At 47.1% G+C, this 21,701-nt stretch overlaps 4 protein-coding genes across 4 annotated transcripts; 2 read left to right on the forward strand and 2 right to left on the reverse strand.

Moving 5' to 3' along the window:
• Positions 1–420: 420 nt before the first annotated feature.
• Positions 421–1,184, forward strand: F5891DRAFT_1048575 (uncharacterized protein; the record flags this gene model as incomplete). Its single annotated transcript, XM_041362382.1, has 3 exons — positions 421–459; positions 553–728; positions 785–1,184. Coding segments are annotated over 2 exons (516 nt in total), but the record flags the coding sequence as incomplete, so codon positions are not given.
• Positions 1,185–2,418: 1,234 nt separating this feature from the next.
• On the reverse strand, positions 2,419–4,474 carry F5891DRAFT_982623 (uncharacterized protein; the record flags this gene model as incomplete). The annotated part of the gene is made up of 9 exons (XM_041377227.1): positions 2,419–2,507; positions 2,637–2,678; positions 3,014–3,041; positions 3,133–3,135; positions 3,191–3,237; positions 3,404–3,620; positions 3,706–3,977; positions 4,029–4,302; positions 4,355–4,474. 9 exons carry the CDS (start codon positions 4,472–4,474, stop codon positions 2,419–2,421), a joined length of 1,092 nt encoding a protein of 363 aa, XP_041223017.1.
• A 3,686-nt stretch (positions 4,475–8,160) lies between these two features.
• Positions 8,161–10,632, reverse strand: F5891DRAFT_982625 (uncharacterized protein; the record flags this gene model as incomplete). Its single annotated transcript, XM_041377228.1, has 12 exons — positions 8,161–8,190; positions 8,309–8,348; positions 8,399–8,521; positions 8,637–8,812; positions 8,861–9,004; positions 9,093–9,145; positions 9,198–9,555; positions 9,617–9,714; positions 9,743–9,854; positions 10,177–10,223; positions 10,394–10,484; positions 10,540–10,632. The coding sequence occupies 12 exons, from the start codon at positions 10,630–10,632 to the stop codon at positions 8,161–8,163; spliced, it is 1,365 nt and encodes a 454-aa protein (XP_041223018.1).
• A 6,654-nt stretch (positions 10,633–17,286) lies between these two features.
• On the forward strand, positions 17,287–20,702 carry F5891DRAFT_1242424 (karyopherin Kap95; the record flags this gene model as incomplete). Its single annotated transcript, XM_041369745.1, has 15 exons — positions 17,287–17,382; positions 17,437–17,715; positions 17,776–17,865; positions 17,968–18,117; positions 18,173–18,283; positions 18,361–18,426; positions 18,535–18,957; positions 19,032–19,132; positions 19,193–19,337; positions 19,389–19,460; positions 19,509–19,650; positions 19,702–20,036; positions 20,126–20,183; positions 20,233–20,471; positions 20,529–20,702. The coding sequence occupies 15 exons, from the start codon at positions 17,287–17,289 to the stop codon at positions 20,700–20,702; spliced, it is 2,481 nt and encodes an 826-aa protein (XP_041223019.1).
• Between the last annotated feature and the right edge of the window lie 999 nt (positions 20,703–21,701).

Consider the following 21,701-nt stretch of genomic DNA (forward strand, 5'->3'; position numbering starts at 1 on the left):
GCGCCATCACCTTGTCTCAGAACGACCGCCTCCTTGTGAGTGCATCTGAGGACAGCACAGTGCGTCTATGGAATCTTGACACCAACCTTCAAGTCGGTCCACCCATCCAGCACGAAGATGATGTATACTGCGCAGCCCTTTCCGCTGATGGAAAAGTGCTGGTCACTGGTTGCCATGACAAAAATGCATATGTATGGGACATTCACGCCATCCTCAAAGAAGCTGGCCATAAGGACCTACTATCCATTGCTCATGTGAGTCCAGGTGCCTCGTGCTTTTCGAACCACACTAATCTCTCACTTGCAGGTCCCAGCTCAAAAGTCGTTAAAGGACGTACGTGACGCATTTCTTCACTCTGCCCAACCATTCTAAGATCAGAATTATAGGGTGCTCCCAGACGTCCACCTATTCAGGCCCGTCGAATACCACCAGGCTTTTTCGACGACACCCAAGTGAGTCCTCTACCTTATTTCACCAGCTCTTTTTCTAACCTTTCTCAGTTCTCTACAGCAGGTGGTACCCATACCCTCTCTCCTGCGCACAATACTAGCAGTCCTCGCCCATCATTATCTGCCATTCCACGTGCTCTTCTCGAACGACTTTCGTCATTCTTCCACCCCTCTCACTCCAATGCAGATAGAGACACTGAACTCCGGCAACGTCCAAGGCGCTCCATCTTCTCTCACGGTCCTCGTATCGTCGAAGTTGCTACAGTACCGGACAGAAAGGTATTTATTTCTCCTGATCCATTTCCTACCGCCCCGGTTCAACAATTTTTGTCCAGGCATTATATGTTGCTCCACGACCGCGTCCGCAGCAGCAAATGCAGGTGCATGGCCAGGGCTCCTCGTCGCAATCTCAGCCAACAACTACCGCCACCTCCACCACACCTACTCAAGGTAGCAACACTGCCGCACCAATTGCAGCAACCGCACAATCACCACCTATCCCATTGTGGGCTCGGTTTGTTCTATTTCTCTGCCGCGCATCTCCCCCGCACGCCAATGGTCATTAATACAAGAAAAGCATATGTACAATCTTTTTTTTTCATATCTGCCCCTAATCCATCGAACCTGTTTCCTTGTCGCGAGACTCGTGCAACGCAGCGAACTCGATCATACTAACCGTCGCGAGAGCATCGCTATACTCACAGAGAATACAAGCCTAGGATCAGCCCAGGTTCCTCCTATGCGTAGACTTCCGCAATATTATGGCCAACTCATCAGCTACTATGTAGCCTTTCAAGTCATGTTCGTAGAATTCAACCTCAGACGAGCAAGATGCCCTTTATAATGTCTATGCACCAAATTTGTGCACCAGTATTTGCGCAGTTCTCTATCTGAGCCCCGAAACATCGGTTTTGTACAGGGCTGCATAATTACCAGTGTGCAACTACGGTAACCGACCATAAACGCTAGCGTTTTTTTTGTTCATGATATTGAGCATTTGGGATTGTATCTATTGATTTACAGGTGCTGACACCGTTGCCCATCAGGAAAAAACCCAAAATGCCGTAGCCCGAGCGACAGCTATATAGCGCTTTTTAGGCACAGTAGCACTATGTAGGCGCACCTTACGCTACAGTGACCTATATAGCGCTATATAGTCTTTAGCCAAGCTACAAGCGGCTATATGGTTGGGGGGTGCTACAGGTAGCTACAAGAGCTATCACTGCGGCTACAAGCAGCTACAGGTGCAACCGTAGTACGTACGTGACACGTCGTTGCATATCATTACTTTATAACACATGCGCAAAACATTTCGCCATCAATGAACTCGTTAAAATAAAAATCGTTCGCCACCTCGTACATCAGGAAATCAACCCGGAATTGATATGGCCAGATAGAGCTGACAAATAAAACTCATTATGATATGTTATGATACATCTTTATTTAGAATTATACATTATTATCTTTGCACAACATATGTCTGAAAAAATATACAAGTATGCCAGGGACATACCATTTTGTTATGCATCTTGCAAGGATGCAACAAGAATCTGAAAGAATATATGACTATATCATGCACCTATCATTTTGATTTGCATCTTGCAAGCATGCAACAAGTATCTGACAGAATATATGACTATATCATAGACCTATCATTTTGATATGCATCTTACAAGGATGCAACAAGTATCTGACAGAATATATGACTATATCATAGACCTGTCATTATGATGCATATTTTATAAGAGCTGACAAATAATACCCATTATGATATGTCTAGATGAGAATTATACATTGTTATCATGGTGTCGAAACAAGATATGTTCATGCCAGAGGAATATCACTGTGATGTACATATTAAAAGCAGACAACATTTTGATAACTGGGCTGTCCATATCCTGCAATTGAATGACTGCAAATCATCACATTTCGAATAGACTTATAATGCATTGTGACATTTTTATATATCTTATTTAAATTGTATAGAAGCTGCAAAAACTACAATTGTGACGGTCTGCTTGCACTTATCTGTCTGGCGGCCATCAACATGGCTGGCATCTACAAAGCTTGACAGGCATGGATTACTTCAGACTGAGTTTGTCAATGGACCAATGGTGCTAAGTGATTACACCGCAGTACAATGCTGGGTATCGCATATCAGCCAAGTGCGGCATCTCAAAATCTCACTCAGCAGTACTTGATTGTAACTCGAGATCTCAGATCCACAAGCTACAGGGATAAGCAGCAGTGCACAACTACGCCGACCATCGCATACTATCCAATATAAACTCAAGGGTAAGTCTCTTACACGATTCGCAGTGGGATCTGCACAGGTCCGAAATGGAAGAATGAATATTGCGAGAGATGAGATACAGTAGTAGTCTATAACTGAAATCAGTGAGGGTACCGGATATACTTCAGTATTTCGGGTTGCATACAAGTCAAACAGAGCAAATTCCGATACTATATATCAAAACCAAGTTCGAAGCAAATGGGTAAGAAGCAAGTTGATGTGAAGGACAATAAGAGAAGAGGGGTGACTTTAGAGCAGGTGAGTCGAATACATATTTCATGGGTGGGATGTACATCTACCTGTCAAAAGCGCAGTCATAATGCAGATGAAAATCAATAAATATAGTGATGGAAAATGCAGCAAGAATAACATAAACCAAGGGCGACGTACAACCTATACATAAGTGAAATTTATGAACGAATTTTCACTTTGGGAAGGAAGCACTTACTCGTGAAGGTGGTACAACAACAAGGGTGTCACAGGTGTGCAGAGGCACTGGAAGAAGATAAAGACGAGGTCAAGTTCCAATCGTCAAACCAATCATTAACGTGGTCAGGTGGATGTGATTCAAATGTCGTGGCACTTCCATCAGACGTGCCTTCTGCGAGCGACATCCATGTTAATTTAAGGAAACTCGAAGCAAAAAAATTATCACGCTCACCAACAACAATACGTGCTATGGCTTCAGCAAACATGTCCACCTCGGCCTGTGCGCGTTGCTTCTTCAAGTACATAATACGGAAGTCAGATTTAAGTTCGTCCAGCTTTTTGGACTCTGCATTGGAGCTGTCGCTATTGCAGGTGCGTGCTAGTGACTTGTTGGTTTCTGCAACAGATGCGCTCACGTATGCACGATATGTCATATCACCAACAAGAGCCTTCAAATAAATGGGTAGGTAAGGAATTCGATCACCGGGCTGAACAAAGTCAGAACGAGTCCCTCGTATTATTAGTAGCACTCACCTTTAAGGGGGGTTTATGGAGACTAGAATCTTTTAGATATTGTGGGGAATCATGAAGTAGTATTCGGCCGGCGTTGTCACCAACTTCAGTAGCACGATCGTGAAGATGCAATGACGTAAGAGCCGACGCCTTGTGGCACGCGGAAAGCCACGCCATGCATTTGTATCGTGTAGGTGGGAAGCAGTCAAAGTGGGCCGAACGGAACTCCTGACATGATCCTGCATAATCGACAGCGTCCACGGACAACTTCTTTGGAGTAAGACATGATGTAGCTAAGAATAAAATTGATTTTTTGGTACAATCCTTTGAACAGAATAGCTCACGTGAATTAGTTGCATTAGTTGTAGTGTTCAGCTGTTCGCACAAGTTTGCCATAGCTGTACTGAACAAGGAAACTTCCATTTGTGCTCTATACATCATCTCTTCCATCAGGCATCGCCCAGTTTGCACAGGAAGTGCTGTCCCACTCTCCTCTTCTGGCTGCAGTTGTTTTCGCGTCGCGACCTCTCTGAGGCTTGTGTCAAGGAGGGATATAAGGTCATGGAGGTCTACTGATCCAAGCAGCACGGAGACTGCAACAAACAGGGAGTCTGGAAGCTGGAGGTGAACTTATGAGAGACCAACACGAAAGCCATGTGAGCATACTAACAATTTTAGTCCCCCGTGCCTGAAGCCAAGATCTCAGTGCAGACTCGGTGTATTCAATTTCAAGGTGGGTATCCAGAGATGGCTGGGACGTAGAAAGGAAAGTTGAAATGATATTTGACATTTTGAAAAGTTAGTAAGGGAGCAAAAGGCTCGAGGGATACTCGCACGATCGTTGGATACTTATTATACACTTATAATACAGAACCGACGATGCACTTCGACCTTGTCCTAGTTTGGGCGGGATGGCGTACTATGATGACATCAGGGCAATCAAATTAATTAGCGACGAGATTTTGATTCCGGCTTCGTCACGTGACACAATCAACTGCTGTAAAATGCGTCCGAGTCAGAACAATAGTGGAATGCAAAAACGCTCTAGAGAAAATCTCATAAGGCGGCGGAGAGAGCCCTCTGGGCCGATGGTCCGGTGCAGTGTTGGAAAACAAATGCAGCCGGTGCAGAGTGCACTAGGGAAACGGAAACGGCGACGGCAAAGAACTTACGGGTATTAAGCGCTGACGCGGGTGGCTTTCGAGTTGTATGACTCTGTAAATTGGGCTAGCATATAAGCTGTATGCTTGTCAATTTTAAGAACTCAAAACGTACTCAACAAAGATAGATGCTAGCCCACTCGAAGCCGACAATTGGCCAAGACGCGACGCTGATGCCTGCGAGGAATACTGGGATGTTGATATTTCTCTAGTAAGATAGGGAAACAGTGAGCGAGGTAGTAGAACGGGTTGGCGAGGAAGGTATCGACGGCAAAGAACCAGAGCAATGGGCTGTACATAGCACAACAACTAAAGAGATGGTGGAGGTCGATGCTTCCCTACAAAGCGACGTGATTTCAAAGGTGCTAGAGGACGGGTAAGTAAAGAACTGAGGCAAGGTGGTGTGCAGATGTCCACGATGTTGGCAAACATCCAGTCCTGCACGAGGGTGACAATCACGGAATTGGAAGGCAGCGAGGGATCGGTAATTGCTTGGAGCATGCCAGCGAGGAGTGGAGCGAGAGCAACGCAAACAGCCTGGACAGAGATATCCGTGGGGAGAATCTCCGCCGTGATGAAGAGGAGAAGTATTACGGGGCTTGGCATAGACTACCGCTGAGACGCTGCAATAAGACTGCCAGAATGGGGCAACACACAGATTGGCCGGTCAGCGTTCGGTCCTGATGAGTGCAGTGGCAGAGCAGGAATGGTGTATACACTTGAACTGATGGGCAGGTCGGTTGTACTTGCACTGGAAGCCAGTTCCATGTCGTTCTCGCGGGAGATTTCAAGGGAGATAAACTTCGCATTGTCTCATGGACGAGGTGTAATAAGAACTTCGTAGCCCACTGGATAGAGTTTTGAGTCTACGACAATCTCGGCAACGAGAAGATCTGTGGAATGTCTGATTTCGCCCTTCAACGTAAACACAGAGGATGATTTCAAGGGCTCAGAGGCAGAGCCTACAGAGACTGAAGAGGTCCTGCGAGGATATGGCGTGGATGAAGGAATAGGAGATGGAGGGAGTTCGACTGAATTGTTTGCCCAAGCCTCAGGAGTAGGACCAAGAGTTGGCAGGCCCACTCTGCTCAGCCTAGGAGTGAGATCATCAGGTTTACTTGATATACCGGGCATCGTGAGCAACACAACACTGCGATGGGTTTGATTGGCAGGGCTGAAAGTTGACACCAAAAGAACTCACAGAATATGTGCACAACTACTGAGGTGTAAGCAGCAAATGCAACACCATATGCAACAGCCACGGTTGCCGTCATGAAGATAGGCGAGTAAGCCTCGTGCTGCACTATATTGAAAGAGGCATTGGCGACCACCCGAGCAGCGTCATACTGCAATCCAGTGTCGTCGAAAGTCAAGTAGGATGAGATTGGCAAGTATGCGGGGAAGCAATTGTTGTTGGCTGCGAGACACTCTGAGCGCATTACACAATAAAAGCAGGAGAGAACATACATTAGGTGATCAGTGCAAAGATCAAGGAGAAGACCATGAGGGCATCGACCATGTTGACCTCAGACCACCAAGGTGTCACCAAAGGGCTTCGACATAGTGTGTTGAATAGGGCGGAGATGACAAGTGTCCCAGGTGAACGGCATCACAACATTGGCGGACTCCGGCACCGCAGGCATAGTTGGCGAGAGTGTACCGTCTGGAGCTGATTTCAGTGCGTGCAACTCCTCCGAGTCCGTGAATTATGCCTACAGATCGATTGAATTAATGCAAGAAATCTATACGTTCTGTGCAACTGACCACACAGACCGGCCAAGTTGAAGTGCTTCAGAAGCCGGAGTTGCAAACGCAACAAGATTGGGATTTGATGAAGAAGATGGAGCGGAGGGAAGAGACTGGAAGGATAAGTCTCGGACAGACGCATTACTGTAGAAGTTCGATTTGTTGAGATCATGGGAGAGTCGTTTGGTTGGAGCGCAAGAGAGAATCAGGAAGACGGGAGTTTCTGCGAAGACGATTCGAGAGGAGTATGCAATGCCATTTGGAGATGGTTGTCCACTTGACTCGTTCCCGAATTAAACCTTAGAAACTTCGAAGACATGTTAAGGGAAGAGTTGCACAAATTGGGATGACTTACAGGCTATCTGATTCGGTATAAAGGCAGCCCACCGAGACACACACCAAAGGTAAAGATATGATCTGAAGTTCGTCGATCGATATTTCTCGTAGAGCCTGTGCAAGTCCAAGGTTATTGAGAAAAGCAGCATGGTGCGAAAAGCGCATCCGAAAATTCCTTGTGATGCTTTGAGCACTAAAATTATTAAATAAGGGCGCGAATGCAAGGTTCGGGGCTTACTGTCTACCAATCATGTAATGCATGCGAAAGCATTACCTTGGTTTGTCGAAAAGACTTATGTTTCTGCCCGTCGAAGTCATCAAATGAAAAGATGAGAAAATGTCAGCTTACACCGCATAGAGACAGACTGTTAAGAGCCCAGATGAGGACGTCATAGAGGATACCCAAGAACTGTGCATGCTCACTTGTATTACATAAGCTTCACACTTAAAGTCACTACTTCATATCGAGCACATCTTCATATTGTACCCCTTCTACACACTATGGCCCAAGTCCAAGATAGCGAAAATGCAAACATGGTAAGTCGTTGGCAGCATTTGACCTGTGTGGACTGACTGAAACTGTCAGAGACAGACTCAGCAAGTTAATGATGGAAACGAAGTAAACAATGTAGATTGTAGCACGTACCTGCATAGCATAGTCCGTCCCGCATTATTGGGCTGACGACACCACGAGATAGGTGCAGCAGGAGGAAGCGTTACAACCTGGGTTCGCGATCATGACAGTCCGCCATGGTGAGTTGTTCGATTATCATCAGTGATTGTGTATCATTGACCAACTCTGCACTTACTAGACTCTCTGGGACTACGCGCAAGTTATCGTGCAGGATAACCAAGAGCACACGCGGAGATGATCCCCACGGAGCGCGTGCGCCCCACCCTGCCGTCCCGATGTCCCGTCGTGACAGGTGTATCCTGACGCTTATGGTCGAGGAAAAGCGAGACAAGTTGAGGAGGCAGTGGGAAGAATTAACGAGATTGAACTCCTCCTAGGCTTGGAATTTGTTTGAAAGGAGTATGTCATTGGGGCCTCTGTGTTGAAGTATACATGAAAGAAGAGTGTTCCGTGTCGTTGAGCGTCTCTTAGACTTAAAACATGGATGACAAGAGTGCCTGATTTGCGTTTTAAGTGTTAGGAACTTGGACATTGATATCATTGCTTACTTTGAACATTCTGGCTGCCAGGATCTCACTCGAGACATTTGGTATATCATGCTTACTCTGGCGAGTCCACTTTCATCTTAGACTATACCGAACACATTTGCGACTCAATGGATATCGATGCGCATTCCAAGACAAGACTACAGCACGACATACAGATGGGGACATGGATATAGGGCTCAACTCATCTATTCTGCGCTTACCTTTTTTGACGGTCGGCCAAGCCGATAGACATCGTCGATGCTGCAGTTTACATCAGAAATAGTGCAGGAAAGCAGATGAAACGAACTTACACAATCCTGCATAGATTAGACAAGTCGGTCATGAGTTTCGGGTGATCCTCGTCATCGGACTGCCCCACAAGTTCGACAGCCGTCTCGCAGAGTTGGTCGTACACATCATTCTGTGGCTGGATACTGTGTAAGTAGGTCGACGGGGATGTTTGTTAAGTCCGAGTATTTTTCCAGAACAGCACTGTAACACTTGGACACGAGTCAATTAAATGAAAACAGAGTGGAAATACACTCACACTAGACCCCAACAGAGACATAGTTGGAAACTGGCGGATGATCGACATTTCTGAATGTTGCCAGCTCCATATCGGCCAACACGAGTCGAACACCATGAGTCAGAGAAGAACGAAAAATAATGTGCCACATGATCTCCTTGGCTATTTGGCAGCCAAAGAACCAAGCAAACCCGTTATCCTGCGGTTGAAATAAGAATGACAATTGAAGGAGGTACAGAACACGCACTTTGATCGGAAATCTATTTGATTTTGGTCTCATGAACTGCTGAAGCACACCCTGGACTAGGTCAAGCAACAATACACCCGCAGGTACTGTCGTCAAAGCCAAAGCCTGCATGAGAGTGGCCTGATTGTGCACAACGCTAAGCGCCTGGCATCAGTATATAAACTCTGATAGCGAAGGATTGGCCTATTCTGGGTAAGATATAAGAATGATGAAAGTAAAAATCTATACAGACGAGTTTCAACACATTTTCACGAGACATAGGAGTGCTGCTGGTAAGCGACGCAACTAAAAAGGAGTCAGCATATCTAGCAGGTATCAGAGGAATCGATCTCCTGACCTTCTTCCAAATCATCAGCCCTGATATTGGCCAGAAGGAGAGCTTGAGGCCAGGTATCATGGATAGCATCTGCCTTCCGTTCAAAATTGAGTAGGTGGGGATTGCCGACTCTGCCTAAGCAGACCGCTATTCGTAGTAAGGACCGGAGGTGGGCAAAGGCCACTTTCCACCCTGGGTATTTTTTCATAACACTTTTGAGGCCCATTTCAGATGGAGCTGGTTTTTTGGGTTTAGCTGACTGTTCGGGTTTAGCTGACTTTTCGGATTTAGCTGATTTTTCCGCCTTTGTCTTGTTGGATTTGGTCCGAGTGCGTCTGCAGTCTGCACGAGATTGACGGACACTGGGGGCGCCGTTATCCTGTCATGTTAGCCGAGTATGAAATCCAGGAATAGATGGTGGGCGAGTTCGACATGACTACCTCGGATGTATTGTCGCTAGTTAGATCTTCGGATGTCATATATTGATCACCATAATGTGTATCTGTCATGACGGCGTCGTTGGAATGGTAGGCGCGGACTACGTCATGGTGTCCGAAGCAATATACTCATTAGAATGATCGCATGACCAACACTGTCTGACGTAGACGCGAAGGTAGCGTCGTTGGAATGGTAGGTGCGGCCTATGTCGTCCGACATCACAGTGTCCGAAGCAATATACTCATCAGGAATGATAGCACGATCAATACTGTCTGACATGGACGCGAAGCTAGTAAAGTCAATGTCACCCCAAGGGTGATAACCAGTGGGATGGCGCGCGAGATGAACGATAGTTGTGGAGTTTTCAGAACCAACCTATGGTGTATCGTCACGCGAGAGATACGTAGAATTGGGGGGCGGACTTACGAAGTCATATACAACATAAAAACGGTTATCAGGACCTATCCTTGTAGACTTAGGAGGGAAATCCAATCGTTCGATCTGAGGATAAAGCTACAAGGCTGCTCAGTGGGAGGGTAGACACGGTGGAGACTTGACTTACAGAACTGACATACACAGGGACTTCCTTGCTCTGTGTGACCTCTAAGGCTGAAAGATGAACAGTTGATGTCAATACATAAGCATATAGAGAGATTTGTGCTCTCAGCTAGGAAAGAGTGAGTGTGTAGTCCCCCCATAGAATCAATTAGGTACTTGGTCATGTAGTGACATGCGACACTAGGGCCAGAATAAATGATACGTAAACACTTCAGAAATACAAGAACTCGCATATAGAGGGTACAATGCCAGCCCATGTCCCAGAGCCAAATACACCATGAAGTCGACATTGTCCATGCCAACAAAATCACCCTGAAAGAAACCAGGTGAGTGTATGTACTAACTTCGAAAGGACAAAAAAACTGACATAAAGCGGCATGAGGCCGATACTTTCAAATATGAAGGAATCAAATAGTGCTGGTGTGCCGATCTGGGGATTGTGATGCAAAGATGAAGCCATTGTAGTTGCGAGCAAGGCAGAGAGATATCTGCAGCTTTTAAATGGTGCTTGGTTAGGTCGCCGTCGAACCACCCTACAAACGCACCTCTAAAGCTCTAATTATTGAACACCAGATTAAGCGAGACACATCGACGCTGTTGCAAAACGGATGCCTGAACCTTCTTTAGCTTTTTCGGTACCCAATTATCTGACGTACATACCTCCTCTAAGGTCAGGACACCCGACTAAACGAGACACTTCGACGCTTCACATGCCTGAAGTGGTCTTTGACGCAGCATTCGACACCATTGATGCCTACAGTAGTTGTAATTACGTTCTCCGTTACAATGTAATCTAATTCTCGTAATCTAATTCTAATTCGCTTGCGTACATTTCTTCATACTGCTCTATTAGTGATTCCTGGCTACTGTCATACCACCGTTCAGTGGGGTCCACCAACGGACCCTCATTTTCATCGTCTTCATCGTCCTGCGCAGCTTCCTCTTCGTCTCCAAGGCTACCGTTGTCATCATCATGTTCTTTGACATGAGAAGTAGATACAGACTGCGCTGCGCTACCATCTCGCTGAAGGTGGGAATATACATGTCCAACACCAAGCCCGAAGTGGAATCGCATAAGCATGTCACGATCCACGAACCTGACATGAAGAATTTAATATTACTGATCAATGACACAATACGACTCACTCACCGATTGATAAAATATTCGCACCAATCATCCTTATCCCCCGCGTTTGCCGACATACCTAATCCATCAACATGTTTCCTGCGGCTGGAGAAACGAGGTATAACATGACAACCCCTGAGGACATCTGCAGGATCAAGAAAGTCGAAGGAGTGCTCATGCAATAGGGGCAGAAAGGTGAGTCGGTCTAAGGTCGAGGTCTCCCAGGTGGAACGTTGATCGATGGGCTCATACCAGCGTATCCACAAAAACTCCATTCGAGAGGGAGTGTAGTTGATCATACCGTTTCCGATATAGATCACATTGATGTGGTATATACCTAGTACCTTGCCATACATATATCTGTGCCCTTGGTCCTCTATGTCGGTGTCGGAGCGAAGAACCATGACATTACAGTGTGAAGTCCTCAGATTAATCACATCTTGGGCTCTGCGAACATTGTAGGTTGTGTAGTTAAACCTGGCGATGTTATGACGATACATCTGATTGTCCTTAATAATGAGTGTATTGATATCATGTTCTTGGATAGGACACAGAGAATCTCTTGAAGTATTGATGCGATGCAGTAGGTGGCCCTTCAGTTTCGGAACAAAATTCTGTGCGACCATGTTAGATGTTTCTCAGTATGCACGATCAGACTCACTATAATAGCAGGATCACCTTGGTGACTGCGCAAATACGATCCTATGTGCACAGGGTACTTTTGGGTGAGGCTGATACGGTGGTGAGCTTCAGGGCTTGTCGCCAACTCGGAGATTTCCACATGGGGGCGATGAACAATTCTGTCCCCAATACGGCGAATGCGAGCTTGCCGACGTTCAATTTGAGTCAGCTGTTTCACAAATGATTTGCGATCAGTGCGGCAATATCTGGCTTTGGGAGAACGATGTTCGAGTTCACCCTAAAAAGTCAACAAGTTAGTTCATAGTTGAATGAGTTAGGACACACCAGTTCAGTGCTATATGAATCAGATGTGCCATACCGGCGTATTATAGATATGTAGTCTCCTAATGCATGAAACTTGTACAGTTTGAAAATTGAATACCTTCGTTCGGTGCACATTTTGAGTCGACTGCGCCTGCTTTTCCAGGTTACAGCTTTCTTTTCCTTTATGCCCTGCTGTCTGTTTCCCCGCCTTCTTCGCATGGCATCGAGCACGAGCCTCAACCTCTTTGTGCAGTTCACGGGTCTGGTAGCAGCAGCAAACTGTAGTCTTGAATTCACGAAATTGTTGCCCAAGCGGTTGATGTTACTTCGTCCATAATCTCAAGGGTCAAATCTGAGTGCATCCGGAGCTTTGCCAGCCCATGCCAATGAGCCATAGTGAAAAGCAACTTAAGCACAGTCCCATTGTGTGGTTCTGGAAGAAGACCGTCAAACACAGGGATTGAACACTGTACACATCGTCAGTGGTCTATCCAACGTCAATACGTACAGAGCTCATACCTGGAGGAGATCCTCAAAGTTTCGAGCCACCATACGCGACATGTCGGAAGAATTGGCTGAGAACTTTCTGATGGTGGCTGCACCAAACAGTCGGAGTCTGCCTGTATCTGATAGTAGAGGTCAGCTGGATGCAACAAGCAACGCAGGTATCTGACACCAGTACCTCTTGTCCAATTGGTGTATCAGGTCCTTGTCCTGGGCCGAAATAATGCGCAACAAGTGAATGAATAGCATCTTCCAAACACCTGATCTCAAACTCGTGTAGAAGATCTACCACCAGAGCACAAAAGATATTGAACCCCATTGGACCGAGACTGGTCTATGAAGGAGTTCTAAGGGATTATTAGCACTTAGCAACGTTCAGGGGATCAAGTCTCACTGAGGTGGGTACCCAGGACTCTGGCTTAAGAATGCTTTCCACCAGCGCGCTACCGACTGAGTAGTCCTTCTCGTAAATCAATTTATGTGCAGCGCTGACCAAAGTTCCCCTCTTTTGAGGATTGCGTTCCAGGGTCTTGCATTGCTGTCTATCCCGAGTCCTTCCCATATTCTGTATCCGGTCCTTTGGAATGAGGCAGCGAGGACATGGGCACCCTCCTAAATTTCGGATCGTGGCTATAAGTACTCTGGTCAAGTTAGAATGAGCACTATTCGACTAAGGAAGAGTCACGCACTTCTCAGGATAATCCGCAGAGTACGTGAATATCCGAGGATAGAATCTGCGCGTGATGCCATCACAACAGTGAATGACAATTCCGTGAGCATATGCTTCTAGAAACTCCTCGTCTAATAAGATATTCCATTGCTCCTGAAATAATTCTCGACGGCAGTGGGTTGCGCCCTCGCTGGTACCGCCGGCAAAATCTTTAAATGAGTCTGGGAGCTGGAAGCACAAAATTAAGTGCACATTGAAACCCACAACATTGGGACGCTTACCGTTTCAAAGTAAGCGACGTGATTGCTTAAGTTACACGACGGCTTGCACCGACGATACTTAGACTCATTCCCGAAGTACATATAGGTAGGCCATAGCTTGGCATTTCCAAACGACGTGAGTTGTGTAGCGTCAGACCAGAACATCAGTCCAGCGACTACTCGGGGCAGGTCGCAACCTCGCTCCCTTGGAGATTCTTGCAGCTGACTGTGGGCATCTAGGAAAGCCGGAGAGGTATACAGATCCCCATATATGGGAACTTCGCGATCCAGGTGAGGGGGCTTCCAACGGAGCTCATACGGCTCATAATGAAAGAGTTTGTCATCCCGAGCGTTAGCAAGTTTTTCCCGCATAACAGCCACCAGAGAACGATGGTACAACTCTGCGGCTTGGTAGGATCGAGGGCCTGGTGTATCAGTGGTGCGGGAAAAGGGAACCTCGATGGAAACCGGGGTTTTTTTTTTCCATCCAGCATCCTCGTCCTCCCATTTGTCCTCATCTCCTTCATCGTACTTATTTGCACCCAGCTGGCGGTTGATCCTCTTCCAATGGGTAGAAGACACGTCGGCAGTATTAAAAGTATTGTCGCTTAAAATCTCCAGCAGTTTAGCATAGTCACCTTGCGATTTTTGAATCCCCTGATTCCAGTACCAATCGCCAAGCTGAAAGGACGAGCGATTGGGATAGGGATGGTACTGGGAGTCACTGCTCGACGCAGCAAATGTAGGAGGTTCTTCAGTGACAGGAAGACTGCCTGGTATAAACGAAAGGTCTGCGAGTGTGACATATTCTTCCAGATCGTGGGATGGAGGTTCCGAAGAGAAGTATTGGCGCACTAGCCCAAATATATTTGGGGGGGTACGAAAAACCTTGCGCGTGGGTAAGGCAGGTCGTTGATCTGTAGTGACTACAGATCCAACAGATTCCGGAGGTTGGTCTCACACTTCCATAGGTACTGTAGGCGGAGATTGAGGAAGCACATCCCTGAATCTCAGAGGCAGCTGGCGGTTTTGACGTCTTGTTCTCCGCTGTGCCAAACTGACTTCCTCCCCTTCATCAATGTCTCCTCCTTCGAGATCTGGGGTCACGATCCCTCCTCCACAAGAGGTCGATTGGGTAGGCAGAGGAGCTACACCAGCATCACAACAATGAGTCGCCATTGAAGTACCGACATCACCCGGGCTGAAGTGAGCGGTGAGCACATTGGACATGCTCGGCGATCCATCATCCTCAACAAGGCCAGGTGAGGTACGCGCTCTTTTCCTGCGACCTACGAACTCCTTGAACGAGGTGATAGCTGATGACAATCGTTTTTTTGTGTGCGAGCACGAGCACTTATGTGTGCTCAAATAATTCTGTGCTGTGAAAGTTCACTTGCAGATGCAAGTGTAGCTTGATACCGACATGGAGGGCTATTCGAAGTATGCCGTCTGTCTTCGATTGGTTTTAAACGAAGTGTCGATGAGATAGTGCGCCCATAGCCAAATCCGCTGGAAATGATGAATGGAGCAGGCGGCAATTGCCATATGGTTCGTCCATAGCCAAATGCGCACAGGCGATGGCGTGGCTATCGCCATATTGATATGGGCAGACATACGGTCGCCTATATAAACCCCGAGAACCTGAGTCCTGTTCCCCATCTGTATAGCCTGAGATGTCAGTGCCGCCCTCTCCATGCTCCGAATGTTCAACACTCTCACCCATAGAATTCGAAGCTGACCCTAACGTTGTGAAGTTGCTGGTTCGGATCATTACTGCTCGCCATGGTATACTTCAATACCATGCTCAAATGGGGGAACTGTCAACTTACCCATGGTGAATTCAATATTTGCATCGACTTGGTCAGTGCTTGACTCACTGATTGAACTCGCCTTACAGGCCAACTAACCGACATGGGCGTAAAATCCACCCTTCACGATTTGCGGCATATCGTGAGGCGCACGTCTTTCGATATCCATGTTGTCTTTGTGCAACAGGCGACAGATATGTCGAGGTATCGGTGTTTCAGCGAACCCGTGGAGTATTCCGAGGGGAGTACGTTGCGGAATGCGCGACCAGTACTTGTGGTTACATGTGTAAGTTTCCCCCGCGATTAAGCATGGCGGATGGCTGATATTCAATGTAGTGAATGTTGAGAAATTCGTCGGAAAAGCCTACGTACCGACGATGTATTATCCTCGGAAGAAATAGCCCTCCTGCCCAAACTGACGGTATGTCAGAATAACTTGAATAGACAATATGTACAGGAGGGTAATCTGCATTCGTTACGTTAGCCATCTTGGTCATATGGATAGGAAGCAGACCTCACTGACGCGCGTAGTATTTGGAGTCATTTCATAGTCCATTTGACCTCTAAGGTTTCATTCACTTCTCTAATTTGTAAGCTAACATGACGCTAATGTAAGATAACATGGCGCTAATCATACTACAATAATCTCACTATAACCTCACATACTCTGTTGAGAGATGAGAGATGAGAAAAGAGAACAATTATGACGCAAAAGGAATGATATAGTGATTGACTTTCCGAATCAAACACCGCCGGCAGTACCCGAGTATCCGGGTGCAACAGTACCAGTTTCGAGCACGTCGTGCTATGTTACTGCCTTCTTTGTGGCTCTTTCCGTCCACGGCGTCATGTTACGTCCTTCGTTTGGCTAGCCATTCTTCGCAACATCACAGAAAACTCTATAGGCGACCGTGCTACGTTGCGAACGTAGTGATAACTTGTTGTTTGGAGCCAGTCTTAATTGCCTTGAACAAAGCCGCCGAATCTGCTCCATTTGTCCACGCTGAGCGCCTATCTACCCATAAATATCTACCTGAGCCTCTCATTCCCGGTGGGCCCATTTGACTCGGAGCCACTGACTCGGAGTTCGACCATGCTTTCGACAGCAAAGCGTGTTGGCAATAGAATTATAGGAAACCTTGAGCAGACAGTAACCACAATCTCCACTGAAACCTATTTGAAGGGCATCCAGGTTGTGAAAGATCCAAGGCATGAGGTACAAATCCTTACTTTTCTTCGCCCTGAGTACTCGATTTGGATTGTCTTATTCTAGGCGGTGAAATACTTGACCAGTCTTTTCCCAATCTTTGGATGGATCACCCGATACAGTAAGATACTGCATTTTCCCTTCAACTTGTGACAAGCTCAGGCTAATCATACACATTTTCAGATTTGGGATGGCTCACTGGCGACCTTATTGCTGGCCTTACCATAGGGATGGTGCTAGTCCCGCAAGGAATGTCATATGCAATAGTAATATTCTGTATAGAATCTTGTTCCCATTGATTGACAAGCCTTCGTAGCTTGCCTCGCTTCCTGCGCAGTATGGTCTGTATTTATCCTTCGTTGGCGTTCTTATATACTGTGTACGTGCACGCTACTTTGGATAATCGCGGCGCTAAATTTACTTGTAGTTCTTTGCGACTTCGAAAGATGTTTCTATCGGACCAGTGGCAGTTATGTCGCAAACCGTGGCTCAGATCATCATTGCTGTAGATGCAAAGTACCCTCATAAATGGGCTGGCCCACGGATAGCCACCACGTTGGCCTTTGTTTGTGGATTTATCGTACTCGGGTGTATATGTTGATGTTATCAGATGAGCTCCGCAACGAGAATTCTCAAATCCATACCCGCAATGCTGCTGGTCTTGCACTCAAAAATGCTCTCTCTGCCTGTGTACGTAAAACGCGTTCTTCGTGACCTGTCATGATCTTTAAACATCGCGTATAGGATTCAACAAGGCAAGACGAGTACTCTGCAAGATGGATGGCCCTCGATGTCGATGCTAGACAAAAGATCAAAGAGGCATCCCTTTTAACTCTTGCATCTCCTCAACCAAGAGCAGGTGCTGTGGCTGCCCAAGTCGTTTCTGCGATCGCAGCCGTAGAGTTACCTGTCGGCCAATGGCCAGATCTCGTTGAAATTCTTCTCGGTTTTATCAACACGTCTGATGACACGAACTTGAAGATCGCCACTTTGCAAGCTATTGGTTACATCTGTGAAACTATAGTATGTTTACCTTGTGCCACTCAACCACTTTGTCCTCATCTCGCGCCACTGAAACCGGAGGTCTTGGCATTGAGGTCGAATGAGATTTTGACGGCTGTAATTCATGGCGCTCGCAAGGAGGAGTCATCGTCGGAAGTACAGCTTGCTGCGGTCCATGCACTATTCGACTCCCTGGAGTTCATACGGGACAATTTTGACTGAGAAGTACTTTTTTTTTCAATCTCTGGCATTTGCTTTACTGATGCGCATCAGGGAGAGCGAAACTACATCATGCAGGTCGTCTGCGAAGCTACCCAGAACCCGTCAGTATCAGTCCAAGTCGGCGCTTTCGAATGTTTAGTGAAGATTATGGCACTGTACTACGACAAGATGGCATTTTATATGGAACAGGCTTTGTTTGGCGCACGACCGCTTGTTTATCCTGCCCTGAGTCCTCCTGACAGAACATACTTTCCAGCTTACTGTGATGGGCATGAAACATTCTGATGAACGGGTCGCACTGCAAGCCGTAGAGTTCTGGACCACTGTATGTGAGGAAGAGATTGAACTCGCCCATGAGGCACGAGAGGTACGCGGGATGCACAAATACTATTCAAACCAATCACGTATTCTGCAGGCTGCAGAATACGATGAGCCAAATTAGAGTCCAAGCATTTTGCCAAGGTTGCCCTGCCGGAAGTAATCCCGGTTCTTCTTAATCTCCTCCTAGGGGTTCCAAGGACAAGAGCCACTGAGCACCATCAGCTCTTTCCATAGCTTAGTCAGCAAGTAGTACGAGTTCGGTCGCATCAGTAATCATCATCTGCTTCTCTCAGCCAGACCTTGGGCGCAGACCCTTTCCCCTGCTCCAACGCCGACGAAGGTGAATGGAACCTTGCCATGAGCGCCGGTACTTGTCTCAACTACATGGCTCAAGCCGTAGCAGATGCAATTGTTCCCGCTGTCATCCCCTTCATCGAGGCACACATCAAGGCGCAAGACTGGCACCAGCGCGAAGCAGCCGTAATGACGTTTGGCTCTATTTTGGAGGGTCCTGATCCCCAGGTTCTCACCCCTCTCGTCAACCAGGCGCTTCCCCTTCTGATCGGCATTATGAACGATGAGAATCTGCATGTGAAAGATACAACAGCATGGACACTCGGACGAATCTGCGATCTTCTAATTATAACGATCAAGCCCGACGTGCATCTTCATCCTCTAATCTCGGCACTCGTCAACGGCCTTTCAGATCGCCCGCGCATCGTGACCAACTTAGGGCGTGACACGGGTCGACCCGGGTCATACCTTGTTGGGCACTCATGAACCTCGCTGATCAGATCGAAATATACCTCGACGAATATATCACTTCTGCCTCCGAGAGCCCGCTCTCACCATATTTTGAGGGGATAGTAAGCGCCCTTCTGCGGGTTACCGAGACGTCCGTACTTTTTACTTTTTTGTTGGTTCACATGACCTTCAGTCTGATCTTGTTTCATAGGACCGCGAACGAATCCAACTTCCGAACCTCTGCATATGAAGCCATCACGTCCTATGTATCCCATTCAACTACAGATTGTATTCCTGTGGTGCAAAACACCGTCATTGCTATTTTGCAGAGAATGGAACAACTTCTGAACATGCAGGTGCGTTTCATCACTGCATGATTTTACTTGTATCTTTACGTCCATTTCAAGAACCAAATCGTCGGCATTGACGACCGCAATAACTGGAATGAGCTACAGAGCAATCTCTGCAGTGTTGTCATCGTAAGCCATCATGTTCGTTATTTCGCGTTGTAGCTCATACATCCACAGAGCATTATTTGGAGGCTCAGCGGAGGCATTCAACCAATGGCAGATCGAATCATGACCCTCGTTCTCCAGCTTATCCAAGGAGCAGGAAAGACATCAACAGTGCTTGAAGATGCTTTCCTGGTTGTTGGATCGCTAGCTGCCGGTACATTTCCCTCTCGATCACGCCCACCCCGATGTTGAGCTTCTTTGCCAGCATTGGAAGCTGGATTTGCACCATACATTCAAGCTTTCTTGCCATTCCTGTATCCCGCCCTCAAAGCACATGAAAATACCCAGCTGTGCATGGTTGCTGTCGGCATCATCAGAGATATCCCACGTGCACTTGGCGATCAGAGCGCCCAGTACGCAGGCGCGTTCATGAACGTTTTACTAGAGAACCTGCAGAGCAACGTTCTTAACCGCAATGTCAAGATATCAGTACTATCTTGCTTTGGCGATATCGCGCTCGCTATTGGACCTGCTTTTGATCCTTATTTGAATACAACCATGGACGTGCTGAGACAAGCGGGCTCTGTGCAACCTAATCCTGTGAGCTGGTTTATTTCTGAACGTGTTCAGTGCTAACTGGTGCTCATTGGCTTGACTTTGATCTCATGGACTATGTCGCTCAACTACAGGAAGGAATTCTAGAGGCATACACTGGGGTTGTCACTGGATTCAAGAATACCGAGAAAAGTTTGCATTTTTCTTGTAGACTCATTTTGCCACTCACAACCGTCCCTAGCACCCGCACTACTACCTCACGTACCCAGTATCCTCGAGCTCGTCCACCAATGTCTAGCAGACGAGGAGAGATCCGATTCCATTGTGAAACTCTCCTTTGGCCTCATCGGTGACCTCGCAGACTGTTTCCCCAATGGCCAGATCAAAGAACACCTGCTAGAAGAATGGATTGCACATGAATTCCGTAGTAAGCGCGGTATGCAGCAAGAGACGAAGAAGACGCTGTGGTGGGCACGTGAAGTGAGTATTCTCCTCTCGTCTCTTCGTCTCCAAGAACATTAACCTTCCACCTCCCAGATGATCAAACGTGCGGCCGGATTGGCCTCTTGCGCATCGGCTGGATCGTGTTACAGTGACTACGTGAGCCCCCAGCTACACGACCTGCCCTCTGCCACCTTGCACGGCAACGATACGACACGATACCCGGGCCCTTGGGCCTTGATGATAGATAACGAACAGATGACAAAATAGAAGAGAAGTCCGGAAGATGCCGGATTAGGTAAGCGATCTGGATCGCTTACATGATATGACGACATAGGTCTAGAAGACCTATATATGTTATCAAGATAGAAGGCAAGCCTCGTGTTGCCTCATGTACTGATAGAAGCCTGCCTCATGCATGGTATCTCTGACTCGATAGATAAGCAGATTAGAAACCCAGCTTCAAGCTGAGCTTAGATACGATAGAGTAGCCTTATATAAGGTCGACGGATTAAAGTAGATGTTCCTTACTTTAATCCTACTGGGTTTACCATTGAAACCTTTGTCCTGCTAAAGCTACCTGCTCGACATCAGATCCGTACCTTCAGAAGGACTTGAGACCCCTTCTGCCTGTAACTCGCTATCATCGTTCACCTCCGTGAACGTACGCAACTCCTGCTCTTCTGTAGGAGCCGACCTCGGACTCTCAGCACGAGGTATCACTGTCGTGATCGTCGCTGTTAGATTATCCCAGTTCGCACGCGACACACGTCATAACAAAGGATTAAAGTCCCTTTACTGTACGCCTCCATCACAGGCTACAAGATAACTGATCGCACTTGCTGTCAACGCTACCGACACTCGTAGAACCCCGAACCTAGAAAGGATTTCATATCCCTGATCCAGGAAACCTGATCGTACCGGCCTGACCAGTCGCAAGAATATAAGAACCGTCGTCACTGTGGAAAGCTCCAAGAAAAGGATACCACGAAGATCGTAGAACCCATCTCCAATATGGCAACTACCAGAAACACCTTCGCCGCTGCGCATCTCACCGGGAAGGAGACTCGCCTCTGTTTGCGAGAGAAGAAATGTTTTGTGTGCCACATCATCGGACACAAAGCCGCGAGCTGTCCGCAATGGACCCGAACCTCACGGAGAAAGATGATCGAAGAAGAACCCCTGCGCGCTATCAAGAAAGCCGGGGCTAAGGAGGACATACGGGTGAATGCCACCCTGATCTCCAGAACGAGAAGCAACCCCATCGCG

Source organism: Suillus fuscotomentosus (assembly GCF_016647785.1).
Source record: "Suillus fuscotomentosus strain FC203 chromosome Unknown F5891scaffold_46, whole genome shotgun sequence".
Lineage (NCBI taxonomy): Eukaryota > Fungi > Basidiomycota > Agaricomycetes > Boletales > Suillaceae > Suillus > Suillus fuscotomentosus.